Here is a 19,676-nt window from a genome sequence, read left to right as displayed (position 1 = left end):
ACTTATTGCATGATGTGGTGAAAGTCATGCCACTGTTACTTATGATTTAAGAACAACTTGAAACTTGTTTGGAAAAATAGAGCATGAATTAAATTACATGAAATATATATTTTTAAAATAATAGCATAAAATACACTTAAAACACGATAGTGCAGAATACACTGATGGATATAATATTTGAAAAAATCATTGTAAATCGATCAATCGAACCAAACCAGTTAGTTTGGTTTGGTTTCATTTTAAAAAAATACTAAAAACTGAACCAAACCAAACCGATGAAAATATCATCGGTTTGGACATCTTATATATAAGAGTTTGACCTAACTCAACCTTTAGAAACCGACTTGTAAGGTGAGCGTGGCTCTATAAACTATTTCAATTCTCTATCTCTAACTAATGTGAGACTTTAGATTTTTCCAATACACTCCCATACACCCATCACTCTTTTGGGCTTGGTGCATGGATTTTAAATAATGGACAATCCGAGGTCCGATTGATAGACTCTGATATCATATTAAAGTTTTATCAAACTCAACCTTAGAAAACTGACTTCTAAGGTGATGGATGTGACTTTATATAAATTAGGGTTAAATATGTCTGGGGTCCCTATAAATATGCGACCCTGCAATTTTGGTCCCTCTAAAATTTTTCTTCGAATAATGCTCCTCGCAAACTTTTACATCCACAAATTTGGTCCTTAACATCACAAATTGCGGGGGTTTTAAACCTCCTCTAAACTAACTCAGAAAAAAACAAAAAAAGCAAGATAGAAATCACTACTTTTTATTGCATATTCTCTACTAATTTTTTTCAATTTTTAGAAAAGCAATTTTGAACAACATAAATTGTTTGGAAGTGCACTGTTAGACAAATGGAAGTGCACAAAATAGAAATGCCCTTTTAGAGAACTTTTTGTTTAGGTTTCCATAAAAAAGAGAGAGAATTAACACGCTTGGAATATTGCATGGCAGTGTGGTACCAAGTTGTTGGTTGCAGCCACTACCTTTTGAGATCTTGTAACTCAAGGGACGAAGTTTAAATTCCCTTTAAGAACGGTTGTCAAATGACCGCTAATGGCACTTTAATTAATAATAATGTATCCCATCTTCAATTAATAATCTTGCTTGGATGGATGGGTGAGGTAGGTCAGTTGTCACTTACTAGTTGAGTTAAGGGTGTTGTTAGTCTAGGGTTCAACTCTTAGCAAAGACTGTTACTAGTAGTTTCATTGTTCCAAACAAAAATTTGAAATTTGAATAAGTTAAAAGTATGTTTTGAATATGAGTCATGCATGAATAATATGGTAACCTTATAAGGGTTTATATGAAAGTTTGCGAGCACCTAAAATTTATACATGTTGAATTGTATATTATACCTTGAAATTCTTTCCTTCTTTTTAGATTTGTCTTCATCAAAATATAATTCAATTTAGAAGTTTGACATCAAAATCTCTCCATTTTTGATGATGACAAATATATACATGATGTTTGTGATTTTCCAAAAAGCCCCTAAGATGAATATCCCCCGCTTAATGTATGAAACCTTATATCCTTTGAGTTTTTCATCTTCATAACTCAATTGATTATAGACAAAGAAACACAAGCTTACATATATCCCTGTCCCCCTTTTGACATTATAAAAAAAAGAAGAAGAGAGAAAATGAGTAAAAATATAGGATAATAATAAAATCATACAGTCAAAATCAAAGATCTAATCATCCAAACATTCACACAAATGTGAAAATACAACCAAGTGCTTACTATAATAACGAAATGCAAAGATGACTAAACACATTACATAAGAAATGGAACTTTAAAATTGCATACTATAAACTGAAGTAAAGTAAACAACACTAAAAGAAACATGGTCAAATTTCACTCTTGAAATATCTTGATTCATGTCATCATTTCCATCTCCTCTTTAAATTTAGTGTGTTACATGCATATGAATTTTAGAGTATAAATTTAACGATTATTTTTAAAATTTTAACAAAATGCGTGAGTAACTCATGAAATGTATTTAACAATCCCATAATCTAATGCCTTACATTGATTTTTGTCACATATCCTGAGTCAAGCATTCTTACCAATTTCTCACCAATCCCATAATCTAATGCCTTACATTGATCTATTTATTTATTTTTTTTAAGAACAAATGTTTAGTTATCAATTTAGAAAAACTATTCAACTAACTTTTGTAAAAATTTGTCTTTAACATCTTAACATAAATCAATTTCCATTCAACATATTTTTAATCAAAATAAATTTTATAAAATTAATTCAACATATTTTTAATCAAAATAAATTTTATAAAATTAATTGTATTTACTGCAAAACTAATCACATGTATTGAATATCCTTTCCCAGCCCATTTTTAAGTAACTAGCATATTGTCTCGTCAAGATATAATAACAACAAATTCACTAACTCATTTTTTCACTTAAAAAATGCAAATAAAAGGAAATGAAACACCATTCAAGACATGCAAATTGTCGTTTAAACATTCATGATTTATCATTCAAAAATCTAAAATCAGAAAAAGACCATAAAAATAGAAAAATAGCAAGTCTTCTGATTCATAGAATATTACAAACAATGGCCAAAAGAACTTAAAAAAAATTAATTAAGCAGTGATCTAATTTGCAACCAACCTCTTCACCAAAATAGTGGATAAGGAGAATGCTTGAACTTAACCCGTGCTCTGGGTGACGCTCGTTCCATCAATAACAAGTCTTGTGAAATTTCGAAAAACATAACTGCATTAACTGCCTCTGATTCCTCAAAAATATTAAAAGTAAGAGTCTTTAACAATGGAGAATTTGCAAGTATGAACTTTATCAAACTCATTGCGTGTTGAGCGCTAGCATCAACATAGATATTGACGGTCTGAAGTTTAAGGCAGCAACAACTAAGGCATTCTAACTCCTTTGAAGGGCCCAACACTTGTGTGGTATCATCATAGTTGTAACTCTGAAATATAAAAACTAAAGAGTCAAAATACAACAATAAGAAACAAGTTAAGTAGCATATATAGGTACATTTATGTTCACCTTTATCTCAAATTTAACCAAGCTAGGAACACTTTTTAGTAAACTAACAATATGCAAAAGTTTTCTTCTTTCCTTCAAATTTAAGTCAGTCAATCTCAGATGCTCTAAAGAGCTGAATGAGCTTGTTAGGAGCGCGGAAGGAATAATATCTGCACTTGGGTTCTATGCATACAAAACAACAAATCTATGAGATTATCTGTACCACACTTAAAAGTATCAATAACACAACTTGCATTATAATATGTTGAAAATATATACAATAAAAGAGTAAGATGACTTTTTCAAAAGTGGACACTAATGAAAATACTACAACTAGTGATGTTTTCTAACCTTTTTCCATATGAACAGAGAAAACCTCTTAATTTTTGGCAAACTTTTGATCAAATCAGATAAGCTGTTGTGATTAGCATCGAGTGTAAAATCAATCAGATTCTTGGCATTTTTGAGACAAATTGACTTCACATCATGAATTATTTCTAGTAATAAGACTTTGAGAGTGGGAGAAGAAATATCAAGATATTCAAAACCATCACAATATTCAATGCAGAGCTTTTCAAGAAATGGACTACCAGACATAAAACTCCCAAGTGCTACGGAATCGAATGTAACACAAACTAAGTGAAGTTCCAGCAATTTTTTAAAACCGCAGAAATTAGGTGGAATTGACATGTTAAATCCTCCAAATTTTAAGTAATTCAATTCCTTACAAGAGAGGATAATTAATGGCATTTGATCAACTCTTCTGCCGAGGTTCAGAAGGTCGAGATATTTAACGTCCCTCCTTGACAAAATTGCAATCCAAATATTGAGGTATTCCATTGAGATCTTGAAACGGGAGTAATCCAGCATAAAAAGAGTAAACTTGTGTATCGGCCCATTGTGACCCAAAAGAATATCCGTGATGATTTTAGAAATTACATCATTATCAACATGCCCAAAACTTTCTAAAAAGACTATGTCAAAACAAAGATGTGGGGCTGAAGTCCACATATACCTCCACTTTTTGGACAAAATACTAGTTCTAACTAGGTCTCGGATTTTCAAGTTTGCTAGGATGGCATCAATGACATTACATGGTAAGTCAGTGATTAGATCATTTTTATTGGCCTTCTTGTTGAGCAAAGTCATCATCACATAACTACAAATTCAAGAACAAGTGTAAATAATAATACCGAGATGACTATCCGTTCATGAATACATTATATCTTAATCAATATTTTTCTGAACTAATCAAAAACTAATAAAACTTGGAATCTTATCATACTATACAGAGATCTGAGACTAACTTTCAAAGGTTAAGAAATGAATGGATGTGAAACTACATGTAAGGACGAAATGTGAAGGGCCCTAACAAATAATCATAGTTATGAATAATCTTTAATAATACTAAGAATTGAAAATTAAAGAATGGAGGATGATGATGATAATGATAATGATAAGTAAATCAAAAAGCATAACGATTTTGATGAATTCTTAACGACTACCGTTGAGAGAGTGAGAGGGCAGTGGTTTGTGTCACTGAAATGTTCATGCAAAAGGTCGCTGCATTGAACCACATTTAACATATTCTTTTGATATTTGTATTATTTATCTCATATTCAATTAATGTGCTTTTATGCTTTCAATAAAAAAAATAATGTGGTTTTTTTCTTTCCTCTTTAATTCATTTTTGTCAGATTTGTTTCATCTTCTTCTTTAAATTTAAGTGACGTCATTTCTTACTCTATAGGTAAAGATTTCTACTCTTAAAACTCATTCATTTTTATACCATATTAATGATTTTTTTTAAATAATAAAATATATATTTTACAAATTATATTGTAATATGCATACGTAAACATTTCTACTCTTAAAACTCATTCATTTTTATACTATATTAATGATTTATTTAAATAATAAAATATATATTTTACAAATTATATTGTACTATGTATATATATGACAATGGGCACGGTTTCGGTAGGGTATTATAGTACCCCTCTCCATAACCGCAGTTTAAAAAAATCCTCGTACGCGAGCCCATACCCGCATGTGTATCAATATTCATACCCACCCATTGTTTGTGGGTATCTCAATGCCCATACACATATTTGTTTACCTGTATTTATAGTAAATTAAATCATTCAATTATAAAATATTATATAATATAAATATTTTTAATAATATTAAAAAAATTATGAATGTTATTGTTGAGTTAAGAAATAATTAAACACTTTTATTAAAATGTATAATGAGTTAATAGTGATATATTTTAAAAAATAAAAATAAAAATATGTATTTTTTAGATAATCATATAAATGACATAATATAAATATGTAATGCGGGTATGAGGCGGGTGGGAAGGTATCTGTGTCTCCACCCATACCCGCATATTTTAATGAATAATTTTCGGTGCCGTGTCCATCCCTATTTTTATGGGTGGGTATTTTTATTAGAGTTGATCAATTGATAAAATAATATGAAATCATTTCATTACTCGCACTCAAATTGATTTTATATCTTCATATTATATAATAATCTCAATATGACACAACCCTTATTTATAAAAAGGGGTTACTAGTAATTTTTCTTAACAAAAGCATTTGAACATTAATATTTTCTCAAGTCTACAATACTAAATTAATATTATAAAAAATAATATATTTAATAGATCTGTATACCCTAAAATTTTTAAAAATGATTTGCAAGTCAGAATAAGAGTGTACGTTAAAGGTGGGATCATAGGAGAAGAAGTGGTGTGTAGGACTGGAAGCGGGATGTGAGGTTCGATACAAAGAAGAATGAACCTACTCAGAGCTGAGACATGAAGTCGAGCGAGAGGAAGAATACTCTAAGTCTGGGCCGATGAGTGAAGTCGAAAGGAACAAGGTGCATGTCTAGTCTGAGGGCCGAAGTGCCAAATAGATGCATGAAGGTTATAGAAATTAAAGAGGGGCAAGAAGCATTGAGAAACAACCAAAGAAGAAACTACAAAGAACGAAAAAAATGAAGTCCAAACCAAATTCACCCCTGGATAGTGATGGAATCACACCAAGAGATGATATATCTAGATAAAAGAAAAATCCTAGATCAGAGAACTACACACAGGATGGAGAAAGATTCTGACTGTGGAGGAAGAAGAGAAAGACGAAAATAAAAAAGAATTGATTTTGATTGAATTATTGGGTAGAATATTGGAGCGCATGTTGAACTCAAATAATAAAATAAAAAACAAAATGATTTTTTCTATTGTATTTGGTACATGACTTTTTCTATTTTAAGGCATGAGATAAGTCTATGATACTGAATCTGGAAAGGATAACAAAGATCTAATAATAACCACACTTGATTCATTATTGAATCGTCTAGTTATAGTGTAACACTCTTTTAAATCTCACCTATAATTTAATCAAAAACCACCACTCAAGGGTGTCACACTTTATAATAAAACATCATAGAATACAATCCATCACCGTAACACGGGTTACATCAGTAAAAATTCAAACTTCTCATAACATATACCTTCAAGGTGATCATGCAACTTCAACACATCCTCATCATCAAAATAACATTCTTAACTTTCAAGCTCATAGCGTTTACTATCATAAAAGAGTTAAAATTAAAAGTAGTTCAACAATGCAAAATCCTTGTAAAATATGTCAACATAAAAGAAACATAACATTCAAATCAAATGTTTCCAACCCGATGTTGCATATCAGAGCAAGACAACTCTAAATAATAGAAAACTTTTAAGTACTCCAGACGGATAACTTCAATGCTTCTGCAAGCTACTCCTGAATACCTGTGCGTTACCCACGTGGAGGACACATTCAAACAGAAAGGATGAGTAATCATAATTCATTATAAATGCTATAAGAAAAGAATAGTAGATGCAATTAACATCATTATTATAATAACATATAGCATTATTAATAATTCAAGATTCACACCCATACATCATAGTTAACACACATCCAACTTTCATCATAGAAATCATTATATAATCAACTAACATCACAACAATTCAACATATCACACGTCATCAACAAATCTATGCAATGTCACATAAATGTTATGCACGACACCGACTCAATGAACGTGGTACCAATATGAACCCTTAGATTCATTTCACTCCTTGATCCCCACCATAGGATCGATTCCCTCTTGGAACTGAAGCACACCAAATCGCTACCAACATCACAAGTAACACTTTAGTAAATCCTCGGACAAAGGATATAGCTACTCGCACTCAAGCCATCATCATGTGAAACTAGGTCACATCGTATGGTAGAACATAAGTTCCGCAACATGGATACGTGATTCACAACATAAAACAACAAAAACATCACATATATGTTCGACCTCGGCTAGTTAAATGCATCCTCAACAACATCATCATTATCATTCACATAGCATGTATATATATTTGAACATGTACATCATTAAAACATCATCATAGTACCATCATTATCATCGGAACAACATCATTGCAACAACACTCAAGTTTTATCATTTACAACAACTCATCATAGCGCAACATACAATTACACACCTTACAACACCATTTCACATCATTTAAATCATTTCCAGAAACATTAAATTATTTTTAAAATGTCCTTCTGCTTCCGTAGATGTACCTCAGAAAGCACCCTTTTTTATTTAATGTTGTTTTGTTCCGTAGATGTATATACGAAAGCGTTCATAGATGCATCTACGGAAGTATTTGATGTTATATTCGCGCCAAACTCTTCCTCTCCCCATTCTTCACTTTCTAATTTCAAAACTCTCAAACTCTCTCAACCTCAAAATTTAAACTTCCACCGAAGTTGTTTTCTTCCTCTCGAGTTCGGCCGATAACGTCACATCAACTACAAACACATTCCAACAAGTTCCAAACTCCATTTAATCGGTAAGTTTTAGACGTTTCGAGTTATTTTAGAGTTTTTGCAATAGAGATTGAATTTGATTTTTAGGTGTAGAAATGATTTAGTGTAAAAAATATGGTTTATAGATAATGTAGGTACTATTTCATGTGTAAAATGGACGATCAATCCATTAAAATGAGGTTTTTAACCCTTTGGAATAGTTACCAGACACCATTGTTGCGTTTTGGAGGTTTCAGAACTTTCCGTAGATCCATCTACGGAAGAATGGTACGTTGGGTCATTCCGCTGATGCACCTATGGAAGAAACCCATTTTTTTGAAATGTAAGGTGAAGGATAGAAAAACACTTAGAAAGGGGGGGTTTGAATAAGTGTATCTTTAAAAACTCTTAAGATAAAAACAATTGCACAATGATTTTTATCCTGGTTCGTTGTTAACGAAACTACTCCAGTCCACACCCTTAGAGTGATTTACCTCACCTGAGGATTTAATCCACTAATCAACCTTGATTACAATGGTTTTCCACTTAGATACCTTCTAAGTCTTCTAGAGTATTCTGATCACAACTTGATCACTCTAGGAAATCAATGCTTAAATACCTTCTAAGACTTCTAGAGATTCTGATCACAACTTGATCTCTCTAGTTCCTTTTACAAATAAATGTAAACAAATTCTTATAAGAGTATTACAATGCTTCTTAATAAGCTATAATCACAACTGTGATATTTCTCTTAAGTTCTAAGCTTAATCTCACTAAGATATTACAAAAGTAATGTGAGGTTGAAGATGAAGTTTGATAGCTTTTGATTCAACAGCTTTCAGCAAGTTTGTAAGAGTTGTTCGCAAATTGGTTCATTCGTCAGTCTTGCTTCTGATCAGAACTTCACTATTTATAGGCGTTATGAGAAGATAACCGTTGTGAGCATTTAATGCGTTGCATGTTCCGTACAGCCTTGCATTTAATGTTTCACTCTTTTGTCAACTACCTCGAGCCTTGCTTTTCCTGCTTTAACTGACTTTGCCTTTAATAGCTTCTAACGTTCCTTTTGTCAGTCAGTGTAGCCTGTCATCTTGTACTTGCTTCTGATATGATCTTTGTAGATACAATGTTTGAATATCAGAGTCATTCAGCTTGGTGCAGAGCATCTTCTTGTCTTCTGACTTTGAAGTGCTTCTAGCGTGATACCATAAGAACTTCAATGCTTCTGCTTCTGAACTCAAGTTCTTCTGATGCTTCATAGACCATGTTCTGATTCTGCTTGACCATCTTCTGATGTCTTGCGAGAGCATGTTCTGATGTTTCACACTTGAACCTTTTGAGTCAGTGCTTCTTGCGCTGAATTGTGCATACTCTTTATATATTTCCTGAAATGAAAAATGTATAGGATTAGAGTACCACATTGTCTTATACAAAATTCATATATAATATTATCATCAAAACTAAGAATATTGATCAGAACAATTCTTGTTCTAACATAAGGTACTTCCGTAGATGCATTTACGGAAGATTCTGATAATTTTTCTTTCTTTTTCTTGTTATAACTACCTAGTAACTAACTCGATTTTATTAAATCACAATGCAGATATTATGGACGACCATCTAGACAGACTTATACATGGGAGGACTGCACAACATGCATCCTTGCAACGTGAATAGATGCAAGTAATATCACAGGTGACTGATGGAGTTGTCGTTTCAGCTGATGTACCTGCTACACCCGTTTCACTCGGGTCTTTTCCATATGTTTCAGTCGAGGGGCCTTCTCCATCAGTTTCACTTGAGAGGCCTTTTCCATCTACTACTGCATCACAGAGGCATAGGGATGATGCTGAGGGTTTCTCACAGATGTCGTCCGCCCACAGACGTCGACGGGAAATCTCTTCTACTTATGTGCCTGGTCCAGTGACGGCCGATCCAGAATCTTTGGTGCCATATGCTCAACTGCACGAGGATGATCCGGTTCCAGATCCTGTCTGGTACCCAAGTGGTCCTATAGATGCGTCCATATTGATAAGGTATGCAGATCATTCAGCTAGGCATATCTGGGAGAGGGAGGTAAATTTTCTTTGGCTATTACTTATTATTTTTTATTCATTTTTTTATTTTGCTTATTAATAATAGTGTATTTTTTTGGAAAATTTATGGATAGGGATCCCCAGAGGTTCTACAACCACGGCCTAAAGATTGTCGTTCATGAGAAGCCTGACGGACCGTGGTTCCGGGATACACTCGCAGCTTATAGGCTGAGGGACCTTTGCACGGTATGCTTCCAAACGATCCATAACGGGATGCTGATGGTATTTGCAGAGAGGTTGCATCCAGATATCTCATCCTTTCATCTTCCTCACTATGGATAACATTGCATGCCTCTTGCATCTACTTGTCAGGGGTATCCTCCTTAGTCACGGTAGGCTGACGAATGAGGAAGTGATGGAGATGCTGATTGAGGAGCTAGGGGATGATCATGTTGATGTGCTTGAAGAGGTGGAGAGGATCCGCGGGGCGCACATGAGGTTTCATACCTTGCAGCGAATATATGATGCAGAGCTTCTTGCGGAAAATCAGGTTGCTAATGACGAGGCATAAGCAGATATACACAGAGAGCGAGTGTTGAGATGTTACTTACTATATTTCATAGGCACTCATCTCTTTGTGGACACGAGCTCGACGTACATAGACATTGTTTACCTGACGTACTTATCAGATATCGCATGTATCCATGAGTACAACTTGGGAGTGACTACATTGGCGTACACCTACCACAGACTCGAAAAGGGATGCATTTGGAAGGCAAGGACAGTGGCTAATAGTTGTACCCTCTTAGTGATAACAATCTTATATCCTTCTATATTTTTTTAAAGTTTATTATCTATTTGTGATAGTATGTTTGATCACCGTGATTATTTTCATGGTTGAATACTACAACACTTCCCTGACATTATTGGCTGGGGAGAGGTTACGGGTTACACTAAGGACATTCTGCGTTCCAGAGCCTTCGCCCCCCTCAGAGGGAACCAGGTGTTGGATCCTTACAAGCATTGTCTTAACCGCATAGCTGTTAAGGACATCCACTACGACCGCTACGCTGATCAATGCGAGACGGTTCCGTTTGATGAGATCGTAATATATTTTGGATGGTTGGCTGCCAGTTCGACCATCATTGTTCGTTATCTTCTAGAGCACGTCATGCGTCAGTTTGGCTACCAACAGACGATACCCTGCCACCCTTTTGGCTCTGCTCCTATTGCCATGACCCGTCGGCAACTAGATGAGGTCTTTGCATACTAGGAGCACCACATGGTTCCTGCCGAGGCTCAGACGACCATATCAGAGCGGACTAGAGCTGCGTCAACGGGAACATCACTTGGTACTACAGAGTGTCACACCCATACATGTTTCCCATCGCACCTTGATCACCACCTAGACCAGCCCACAAGGAGATCTTGCGGACTCATCAGGCTCAGATGGACCACACTCAGGATGTTCTTCCTCAGTGTTCTGAGATAGGTGACATGGCGCCGGCAGTCATTGCCAATGGTTTATTCCCTAAGGGGTCTGTTGGCCTGCGTCTAGTGGACAATATCATTAGGGTGGCAAGGAGGCATTTTTGTACTGTAGAAAATGTGCCAAGACAGGTGGGACAATCAACGGTAGAGGCAGAGTAGCCAACAGACGGCGCAGTGGACGCAGAGACGGAGGCAAGCTAGAGGCAGCAGAGAGGTGCATGATGATGTCTGGCACACACAGTCATGATGCTTGTGATTTATTTAATATATGTATTTTGATTTCATTTATGTACGGGGTTATGATATATGTATTTGACATTATTGACCGACGATTTATACGATGTATTTTTTTGGTGTACTATTTACTATTTCCTTTAAATTGCATTACTTTAATTTACTGTAATTTGGTTTTCCATTGTTGTTATAAAAATTGAGTTTTTGAGAGAAATGTATGTCATTTGAAAATATAGCAGACTACTCCGTAGGTGCATCTACGGAACACTCTATTTTAACACGTTCTGTAGATGCACCTACGGAAATAAACAAATTTTTTAAAAAAAAAAGTAGTTTCGGATGTGTATCTATAAAAGCGGAGAACATAATTAAAATTTCGCTAGACGACTAAGAAATTCAAGAGGTAGATTGAAATTAAAAAAAAAAAACAAACAAGTACATACTATAATAACGAAATGCAAAGATGACTAAACACATTACATAAGAAATGGAAGTTTAAGATTGCATAATATAAACTAAAGTAAAGTAAACAACACTAAAATAAACATGGTCAAATTTCACTCTTGAAATATCTTGATTCATGTCATCATTTCCATCTCCTCTTTAAAAGGCTTCCATTTGATTATAGTCTAATGCCTTACATTGATCTATTATTTTGTCACATATCTGGAGTCAAGCATTCTTACCAATCCCATAATCTAATGCCATACGTTGACCTATTTATTTATTTATTTTTTAAACAAATGTTTCTTAATTTATCTATTTAGAAAAACTATTCAACTAACTTTGTAAAAATTTGTCTTTAACATCTTAACATAAATCAATTTCCATTCAACATATTTTTAATCAAAATTAATTTATAAAATTAATTGTACAACAAAACTAATCACATTTATAATAGAGTGGAATATCCTTTCCCAGCCCATTTTTACGTAACTAGCATATTGTCTCGTCAAGATATAATATAAACAAATTCACTAACTCATTTTTTCACTTAAAAAATGTAGAAAATTTCTTTGCTAACCTCCCTACCTTCTAGTCCACCTCTGGTGAAAACCCCATACTATCCCTGACTTCGGAAATGCACTTCCGAAATGCAAGAAAAAGGTGTTTTCGGAGATGCATCTCCGAAAGCGCCTTTTTTTTTGAAAAAATTGTCTTATTTCGGAAGTTCATTTCCGAAAACAGCATTTCGGAAGTGAACTTCCGAAATACTGCGATTTCTGCAGATTTATCAAAACACTTCCCCTCCCCCATTCATTTACCCTAACTCAAATCAAAAACAAGCAAAGGCGAAAATTTGTGCAAACAGAATTCCAAGGCTGCATCAAGGCTCCAATCACATTGCTAAACAACATTCAAAAGCCCTCAAATCACTCAATTTGTAAGTTTTGAATTTGTTAGATTCATTATTCAAATGCATGTTATTTAGGGTTTCAATTGCATAAATGATATATGGACTGGTTGTTAGTAGTATTTAGGTTGTTTAGAAGCTTTTTGAATTGGTTTTATGTTTGATTTTGGGGTCTGCCATGGAAGTTGCAGAAAACTCCATCGCAGGGGTGTTTCGGAAGTTCATTTCCGAAAACACCTCCATCCCAGTTTTCAGAAATGAACTTCCGAATTGTATCAGAAGTTCAAATTTTTTAGTTTTTTATTTTGTCTCGCATATTAATCGATTTCAATTGTTTACAGGAACATGTCAGGCAACCAACCAGCACGCATCAGACAGGGTAGGGAGACCCAGACTGCGTCGGCTAGACGCGAGCGGGCGGCGGCGCAGCTGGCGTCGACCCAGGGACGGGGGCATGGTCGGGGACGCCGTGTGCGAGTTCCCGTGGGCGAGGGAGAGGGTACATCTGCTTCAGGATCTAGGAGTCGGCTGGCTCGGGCATCTTCTTCCCGCCAGCGAGAGGAGGAGGAGGAGGAGGAGGTGGCGGCAGTGACTTACCACGAGTCGGACGGGGTACCGGAGGTTGACCCTCCAGCCGGGGAGGATGATGAGCAGGAGGACGGCTATCCGGGAGGGCCCTTTGACACCTCCGTGCTGATTAGCTACCACGATCACGTCGCTCGGCGTATCTGGGAGGGAGAGGTATTTTTTATAATTTAACCGTTTAATTGTCACCATTTTTTATAATTTAACCGTTTATTTGTCGTTTATTTAATATATGTTGCTTATTTGTTTTTTTTTGTAACAGGAGCGAGAGCCGTTGAAAATGGTGAACCACGCCCGGAAGATTTTCAGTCTGTTTAAACCAGCAGCTGAGTGGTTTAACGACCATGTGCGAGGTTCAGGGCTTAGCGGGCTCTGCATGACGGGGTACACCACCATCAGCACCGACATGCAGGGGGCATTTGTGGAGCGCTGGCACAAGGAGACGTCCTCTTTCCACTTGCCGGTTGGGGAGATGACAATCACCTTGCATGACGTGCAGTGTCTTCTCCACCTGCCGATTAGGGGGCCGCTGTTGACCCACTCCAAGATCCAGAGGGTCGAGGCCATTGAGTGGATGACGCTCTATTTGGGCATGGAGCACGAGGTTGCTCACTTTGAGTGCGCCACGACATTTGGGCCTCATGTCCGGTTCACCACACTGAGCTGCTATTTTGAGCACCACCTGGACGCGGCTGCCGAGGCTGAGGGTGAGGGTGACGAGCTATTCACACAGTATCACCGCGGCTGCGCTCTCCGGTGCTGGTACATGTTTGTGGTAGGCGCTGCAGTCTTTGTGGACAAGAGTGCAAGGTACGTCGACGTGACCTACCTTCGCTACTTCATGGACCTGGATACCGTTCACCAGTGGAACTGGGGGGCAGCTACTCTGGCATACCTCTACCAGAAGCTGAATGAGGCCTCCAACTGGAGGACGAGGCAGTTAGTCGGATCCTGCACACTACTTACGGTACGTTTTATTTTAACACATTATCGTATTTATTTATTTATGTTTCGTATTTATTTTTAATACATTATCGTGTTTGTGTTTCAGAGCTGGATCATCTCCTACTTCTCCCGCATCCACGGCTTCCGCTACGATCCTGCATACGTGGACGCCATGCCCAGGGCCGCCAGATACGCTCCAGAGGGGGAACGATGCGGTGGGACCATACCGTTTGTACTTGGACCGCACGATGCACGACGACGTCACCTGGAGGCCGTTCGTCGACTACGCTCAGATTGTCCCCTTTGACGGCATTGCTCTATATTCAGGTTGGTTGGCATGCGGGACCGGCATCATGGTCCGGTATCTCCCTGAGCGGTGCATGCGTCAGTTCGGATTCGTGCAGCGGATACCCAGGTCACCCTTTGAGGCTGCTCCCGACACAGTGACCCGAGTGCAGCTCACTGCCATATGGGAGGACTGGCAGCATCATGTGGTACCGCAGGAGTACCGTCTCACTCAGGTCACACAGGACTGACACAGTGAGGAGGGGTACGTCACATGGTTCTACCGGGTGTCCCATCCTCTGCTGAGACCCGACGTTCCCGGCGCTCCTAGGCCAGCACATGAGGAGATCCTGGAGAACCAGCAGGCCGAGGATGACCACGCCATTGATCTCATGCTGATCTGCCAGCGGATAGAGATGCTTGGGCGGGACGCGTTGGATCGAGGTATCGTTGATCAGGGCGGTCCAGAGGCAGTCGCCGTGATGGAGATGATCGTCACTGATGCGGGCCGTGCGGCGGGGTACAGGCGGCAGAGGAGGGCCCAGGGTGAGAGGGTTAGGCACACCCAGTAGTGGTCGGGTTTATTTATTTTTTGATTTCGGATTGTATCTTTCGCACAGTATTATTATTATTTTCGGTTTGTATATATTATTTGGATTGGATTTATCATATTAGTATTTTGAGTTTATCTGTTGCTTATTTTATTTGGCGTTTGCGTTTAATTAAAATGCGAGACTGTTTAAGAAAAAGCATAAAAAAAACACAGTTTCTGCATAATTCGGAAGTTCATTTCCGAATTCACCCCCATGAGGTGTTTTCGGAAGTTCATCTCCGAAGACACCCCCCATGAGGTGTTTTCGGAGATGCACTTCCGAATTGTGGAAATTTTTTTTAAAAAAAAGCGCTTCGGAAGTTCATTTCCGAAGCAGGGGTATTTTGGGATTTTCGCTGGGGATGACCCCCATAGGGAGGTGGCTAAAGAAATTTTCAAAATGTAAATAAAAGGAAATAAAACACCATTCAAGAAAAATCAACTAGTTCACTAATTAAAAGACATGAAAATTGTAGTTTAAACATTCATGATTCATCATTCAAAAATCTAAAATCAGCCAAAAGACCATCAAAATAGAAATTTAACAAGTCTCCTGATTCACAAACAATTACAAACAATGGCCAAAACAACTTTGAAAAAAAAATTAAACAATCGTTTAATTGCAACCAGCCTCTTCACCGCCAAAACAGTGAATGATTGAACTTAACCTGTGTTCCTGGTGACGCTCGTTCCATCAATAACAAGTCTTGAGAAATTCCGAAAAACATAACTGCATTTGATTCCTCAAAAATATAATTAAAAGTAAGAGTCTTTAACAATGGAGAATTTACAAGTAGGAACTTTATCAAACTCATTGCCTGTTGAGCGCTTGCATCAACATAGATATTCACGGTCTGAAGTTTAAGGCAATAACAACTAAGACATTCTAACTCCTTTGAAGGATCCAACACTTGTGTGGTATCATCATTGTTATAACTCTGAAATATAAAAATTAAAAAAAAGTCAAAATACAACAATAATAGAAGCAAGTTAAGTAGCATAGGTACATTGATGTTCACCTGTATATCAAGTTTAACCAAGCTAGGAACACTTTTTAGTATACTAACAATATCAAAAAGTTCTCTTCTTTCATTCAAATTTAAGTCACTCAATCTTAGATGATCTAAAGAGCTGAAAGAGCTTGTTAGGAGTGTCGGAGGAATGATATCTACATTTGGATCCTATGCATACAAAACACACTTAGAAGTATAATAATTGATTAGACCATCAATCAAAATTCAACACTGATTCTCTTATAAACAAATATATACAGTAAAAGAACAATATGCCGATTTTAAAATATCTAACCATGAGGTCGACTGAACATCAATGAAAATACTACAATTAGTGAAGTTTTCTAACCTTTTTCCCACGAACCAAAGAAAACCTCTTAATGTTTGGTACACTTTTGATCAAATCAGATAAGCTGTTGTGATTAGCATTGAGTGTAAAATCGACCAGATTCTTTGCTTTCTTGAGACAAATTGACTTCATATCATGACGTAAATCTAGTAATAAGACTTTGAGAGTAGGAGAAGAAATATCAAGATATTCAAAACCATCACAGTTCAAGGTGGAGCTTTTCAAGAAATGGACTACCAGAAATAAGACTCTCAAGTTCACCTAACTCAAATTGAACCATATATAAGTGAAGTTCAAGCAATTTTTTAAAGCCGCGGAAATTAGGTGGAATTGACAGGTAAAGTCCTCCAAATTTAAAACAAGTCAATTCCTCACAAGAGAGGAAAATAAGTGACATTTGAGCAACTCTTTGGTAGAGGTTGAGGTGCAAAAGGTCGAGATATTTAATTTCTCTCCTGGACAAAATTGGAATCCAGATATTAAGGTACTCCAATGTGATAGTGTAGCCGGAGTTATTTGGTTTGAAAAGAGTAAACTTGTGTATGGGCCCATTGTGATCTATAAGAATATTCGTGATGATTTTAGAAATTACATCATTGTCAACATACCCAAAACTTTCAAAAAAGACTCTATCAAAATAAAGATGTGGGGCTGAAGTCCACATGTACCTCCACTTTTTAGACAAAATACTAGTTCTAACTTGGTCTCAGATTGCCAAGTTTGCTAGGATGGCATCAATGACGTTACATGGTAAGCCAGTGATTCGATCACTTTTATTGGTCTTCTTGTTGAGCAAAGTCATCATCATAAAACTACAAATTCAAGAACAAGTGGAAATAATAAATAGTACGGAGATGACTATCCTGCTGGTGATGATGACTATCCGTTCATGAATACATTATATCTAATCAATATTTTTCTGAACTATTCAAAAACTAAAAAAAACTTGGAATCTTATCATACTACAGAGATCTTAGACTCTTTCAAAGATTGAGAAAATGAATGGATGTGAACCATGTAATGTAAGCACGAAATGCGAATGTGAAGTGCCCTAATAAATAATCACAATTATGAATTATCTTTAATAATACTATGAATGTTATGAAAACTAAAGAATGGATGATGATGATGATGATATTAGAATTATGGGCTTTTACATTCTATTAGTCTATGGGCTATACCATGTATAATGGGCTTCACTACTTCAATGTATATATATAGCCCATTACTTGTAATCTTCCATTATGAAATACTCCCAAGTCGTTTTAGACTTTTCATATAGATTAAGAAAAATAATAATTGTTGTATGAAAATGAGAAATTATGAAAGTTTTTACAAAATTATCTTTCATTAATGACATGTGGAAGATAAATTTATATAATTGAAAGGAGAGAGAATAATAAATATTTAAGAATATAATAGGAAAAACAACATTAATTATTCATTGAAATTGTAAAACGACTTATATTTAAATACAAAATATTTTTCCAAAACGACTTATAATAAAAAACGGAGGGAGTAATATACTATTCATTTTTACTTTCATTTTCAAATTCATCTTTGCGGCCAAATGGCTTTCATCTTCATCACCTTTAAATTTAAGGGACATCATTTCTTACTCTATAGGTAAACATTTCTACTCTTAAAACTCATTCATTTTAATACCATGCATAAAAAATATAAATAGAACTTACTACAACATTTTTATTATCATTGTTGAAAAACAAATACGGAATCATTTCATTGCTCACACTCAAATTGATTTTAAATCTTCCTATTATATAATGATCTCAATATGGCACAACACTTATTTGTATAAAGGGGGTTACTAGTAATTTTTCTTAACAAAAGCATTTGAATATTATTATTTTCTTAAGTCTACAATACTAAATTAATATTATAAAAAATAATAATATATGGTATGTATATTTTCTTAAGCATTTGAATACTAAATTTAATATGTTAGTACATTATAAAAAATTTAAAAAAGATTTGTAAGTCAGAAGACAAATGCATGTTAAAGGCGGGATCACAAGTGAAGAGGTGACATGTAGGATTAGAATTGCGATGTGAGATCCGATACAGAGAAGAATGAACCTACTAAGAACCAAGACATGAAGCCGGACAAAAGGAAGAATACCCTAAATCCGGGGCCAATGAACAAAGTCGAAGGAAACACGTGTTTAGTCGGAGGACCGAAGTGCACCGTTATTTTTTTTAAGTTGAAATCTACTATCTAGCAATCAAAACAATAGTCCTGCACAATTACATTATTGCCTTTCCTTTTTAACTAATTTTCTACTCAAGGATTAGTTTGGTCATTTCGTAAACCAACTATTTTTCTACACTTCCCACATATCCTCCTCACCTTTTCCTTTTCTTCTTTTCATTCAAATTTCAAATTTCCCCCCACATTTCTTTTTCTTACACTTACTTTCTTACATTTCAACTTTTTTATTCATATTTATTTTCTTATTTTTCTTACACTACTCTTATTCTATCTCACTTCTCTCTCCACATTTATTTTTCATTTCGTTTCTACTTACTTTTCTCTCTCTTTCTCTCTTGCATTTTTCTCTCCAATATTTTCACTCACAATTTTAATAAATTGAATTAACATAATTATTAAAAAAAATATTTTCAAATGTCAAAATGATTCATAATTATTAAAAAAATTATTTTCACATGTCAAATTTTCTACTTTTCTCACGGATCACTATGAACAAAATACATATTTTGTTTTAGTTGACATTATACTTATTTGAGACACAAAATTCTTATTTTCAAATGTCAAAATTTTCTATTTTTCTCACGGGGCACTATCAATAAAATAATCATTTTATTTTAATTAATAATTATCTTTATTTGAGACACAAAATTTTTATTTTCAAATATTCAA

The 19,676-nt window shown here is 35.5% G+C and overlaps 2 protein-coding genes across 2 annotated transcripts; both read right to left on the bottom strand.

Annotated features, from left to right (window-relative positions):
* Positions 1 to 2,654: 2,654 nt before the first annotated feature.
* LOC131629835 (uncharacterized) lies at positions 2,655 to 3,718 on the bottom strand. Its single transcript, XM_058900635.1, has 2 exons — positions 3,380 to 3,718; positions 2,655 to 2,969 (listed from the first exon to the last, which is right to left on the bottom strand). The coding sequence occupies exons 1-2, from the start codon at positions 3,716 to 3,718 to the stop codon at positions 2,655 to 2,657; spliced, it is 654 nt and encodes a 217-aa protein (XP_058756618.1).
* A 12,332-nt stretch (positions 3,719 to 16,050) lies between these two features.
* On the bottom strand, positions 16,051 to 16,909 carry LOC131629834 (uncharacterized). The gene is made up of 3 exons (XM_058900634.1): positions 16,778 to 16,909; positions 16,435 to 16,596; positions 16,051 to 16,353 (listed from the first exon to the last, which is right to left on the bottom strand). The coding sequence occupies exons 1-3, from the start codon at positions 16,907 to 16,909 to the stop codon at positions 16,051 to 16,053; spliced, it is 597 nt and encodes a 198-aa protein (XP_058756617.1).
* Between the last annotated feature and the right edge of the window lie 2,767 nt (positions 16,910 to 19,676).

Source organism: Vicia villosa, unplaced genomic scaffold (assembly GCF_029867415.1).
Source record: "Vicia villosa cultivar HV-30 ecotype Madison, WI unplaced genomic scaffold, Vvil1.0 ctg.000621F_1_1, whole genome shotgun sequence".
Lineage (NCBI taxonomy): Eukaryota > Viridiplantae > Streptophyta > Magnoliopsida > Fabales > Fabaceae > Vicia > Vicia villosa.
This window is presented reverse-complemented; position numbering and strand designations above follow the sequence as displayed.

Bases quoted from the DNA above. Each gene is read 5' to 3' on its own strand.
- LOC131629834 (XM_058900634.1), bottom strand. From the start codon at position 16,909: ATGAAGTCAATTTGTCTCAAGAAAGCAAAGAATCTGGTCGATTTTACA. The intron at 16,597-16,777 runs GTTAGAAAACTT...TTGTATGCATAG, and splicing joins CTTTGGTTCGTGGGAAAAAG to GATCCAAATGTAGATATCAT. The intron at 16,354-16,434 runs GTGAACATCAAT...TTTATATTTCAG, and splicing joins TGGTTAAACTTGATATACAG to AGTTATAACAATGATGATAC.
- LOC131629835 (XM_058900635.1), bottom strand. From the start codon at position 3,718: ATGTCAATTCCACCTAATTTCTGCGGTTTTAAAAAATTGCTGGAACTT. The intron at 2,970-3,379 runs GTTAGAAAACAT...TTTATATTTCAG, and splicing joins CTCTGTTCATATGGAAAAAG to AGTTACAACTATGATGATAC.